Below are 1,679 nucleotides of genomic sequence, written 5' to 3' on the forward strand. Positions count from 1 at the left end.
AGGTTTGACTGTATCAATATATTAATCAGTGTGTAAAACACGATGAAAATAAGAAGCAAGATATATAGAACAAACATTATGTGCAACGTTAAAAGAAAAGATCTATTAAAAAGATTTTACGCGAGGGAGTAACCACTCTTGAATTCCGGTATACAACCTGTCAGAATTCTGTTGAATTCTGTTGAATTCCCTGAAGTCCGTTAAAGTTCGTTGAAGTCCGACGTAGTCCGATAAAAATATAGTTCAATTTCTAAAAAAAGATCATCAATTTTGATTAAGTGATCGAGTTTTTTAAAAGTTTTTGCCCTTGTCCGGATATTAACATTCGTCTTAAAGTATGTTGGAAAATTTCGCTGGTGTTTCCAGACAGAGACCGAAAAGTGGCAACCATAAAAGTCTAATGAAGTCCGATAAATTTCGATATAGTCCGATGAAGTCCGTGAAGTCCAGTGAAGTCTTGAAGTCAGAAGTCCAGATGTACATATATTTTCTGAGTGGTTACCCCCTCGATTTTACGCTTATTTTCTTCTTTATATTCTAAATGTACAGAGTAGGACTCAAACAGACATTAAAACCCAGCAAACACTAATTAAAACTGCAATATTACAGCAACATTATAACGTTTCTGCAATACAGCTAGAATATTACAATGTTATAATTAAAATGTGTGTTTGCTGGAAACATTTGAGGTACCTATATAATATTCTGCTAATAAATATTTAAACATTACACACCATTTTTGTTATTTTGTTTGATTATTTATAAATAAACATATATTTAAAAATAAAAGAATGATCATAATTACAATAATTATCTTATTATCTAATATGTATGTCAATATAAAGAAAATAAAATTTCGTTTATATTACATTACCTCTAGATCATTTGGATGACGCATGATTATAACAGGCAGAAAAAATGTCCAAACTTTAAAAATTGGGTAGTACTGTTTATTAAGAGTAGTCAGAATTTTCCATTTTTCCTCTAAAGAATGCATGTATATGTATATTATATAAACTTATAAAAATATTATAAATACTGATTAAAAAGTCTGATTGTTATTACATTTATCATTATGTATAATATATTTTATCATTTTTCAAATAACTCAGTAATTCGAAACAATAAATAATATTATTACGTAAAGATAACTCATTTTATAAGCTTAAATAATTTTTATATGTAATCATATTGTTATAATTGTGTTAATAATTATGTCTAAAAAAATTTGTACATATATATGTGCAAAAAATAATTTATGTTAATATACAAAAAATTTTAACTTGCCTTGTGAACCAAGAAATTGCAATGCATTTCCAAAAATTGGAAAACCTGATGGTCCTGGTATAAGATTGATAAGTCGCCCGTTTCTTCCATAATGTGCATAATAATTCCACACCAATATAATGAAGATGAATAATAGCAATATAATAACTAACATTGTTTGTTACTCAAATGATTAACCAATTTAACTTTGTTTCCTTTGGTCTGCTTTAGTTTTTAAATCACACAAAACACTAAATATATCTTATATTACTTGCCTCAAAACAAAATTCCTGATATTCCAATTGTGTTTAATAAATAAAAGAAACATTAGAATACTATCTTAATACTATTTTAATTATATTATTACAAATGATTTTGTTACTAATAGATCATTACTAAAAAGACACAATGTA

The 1,679-nt window shown here is 26.6% G+C and overlaps 1 protein-coding gene across 1 annotated transcript in view; it reads right to left on the bottom strand.

Moving 5' to 3' along the window:
* Window positions 1–1,673, bottom strand: part of LOC105456629 (cytochrome P450 4C1-like) — a gene marked incomplete at its 3' end in the record, with an annotated part of 9,169 nt that extends 7,496 nt beyond the window's left edge. Inside the window, exons 1-2 of the mRNA XM_011700825.1 lie at window positions 1,288–1,673; window positions 875–984 (exon numbers count right to left, since the gene is read on the bottom strand). Of these exons, the coding sequence (XP_011699127.1) occupies window positions 875–984; window positions 1,288–1,441 (264 nt within the window). The remainder of the gene's footprint in view (window positions 1–874; window positions 985–1,287) is intronic.
* Between the last annotated feature and the right edge of the window lie 6 nt (window positions 1,674–1,679).

This window comes from Wasmannia auropunctata, unplaced genomic scaffold, assembly GCF_000956235.1.
Source record: "Wasmannia auropunctata unplaced genomic scaffold, wasmannia.A_1.0 LD335621.1, whole genome shotgun sequence".
NCBI classification, from domain to species: domain Eukaryota; kingdom Metazoa; phylum Arthropoda; class Insecta; order Hymenoptera; family Formicidae; genus Wasmannia; species Wasmannia auropunctata.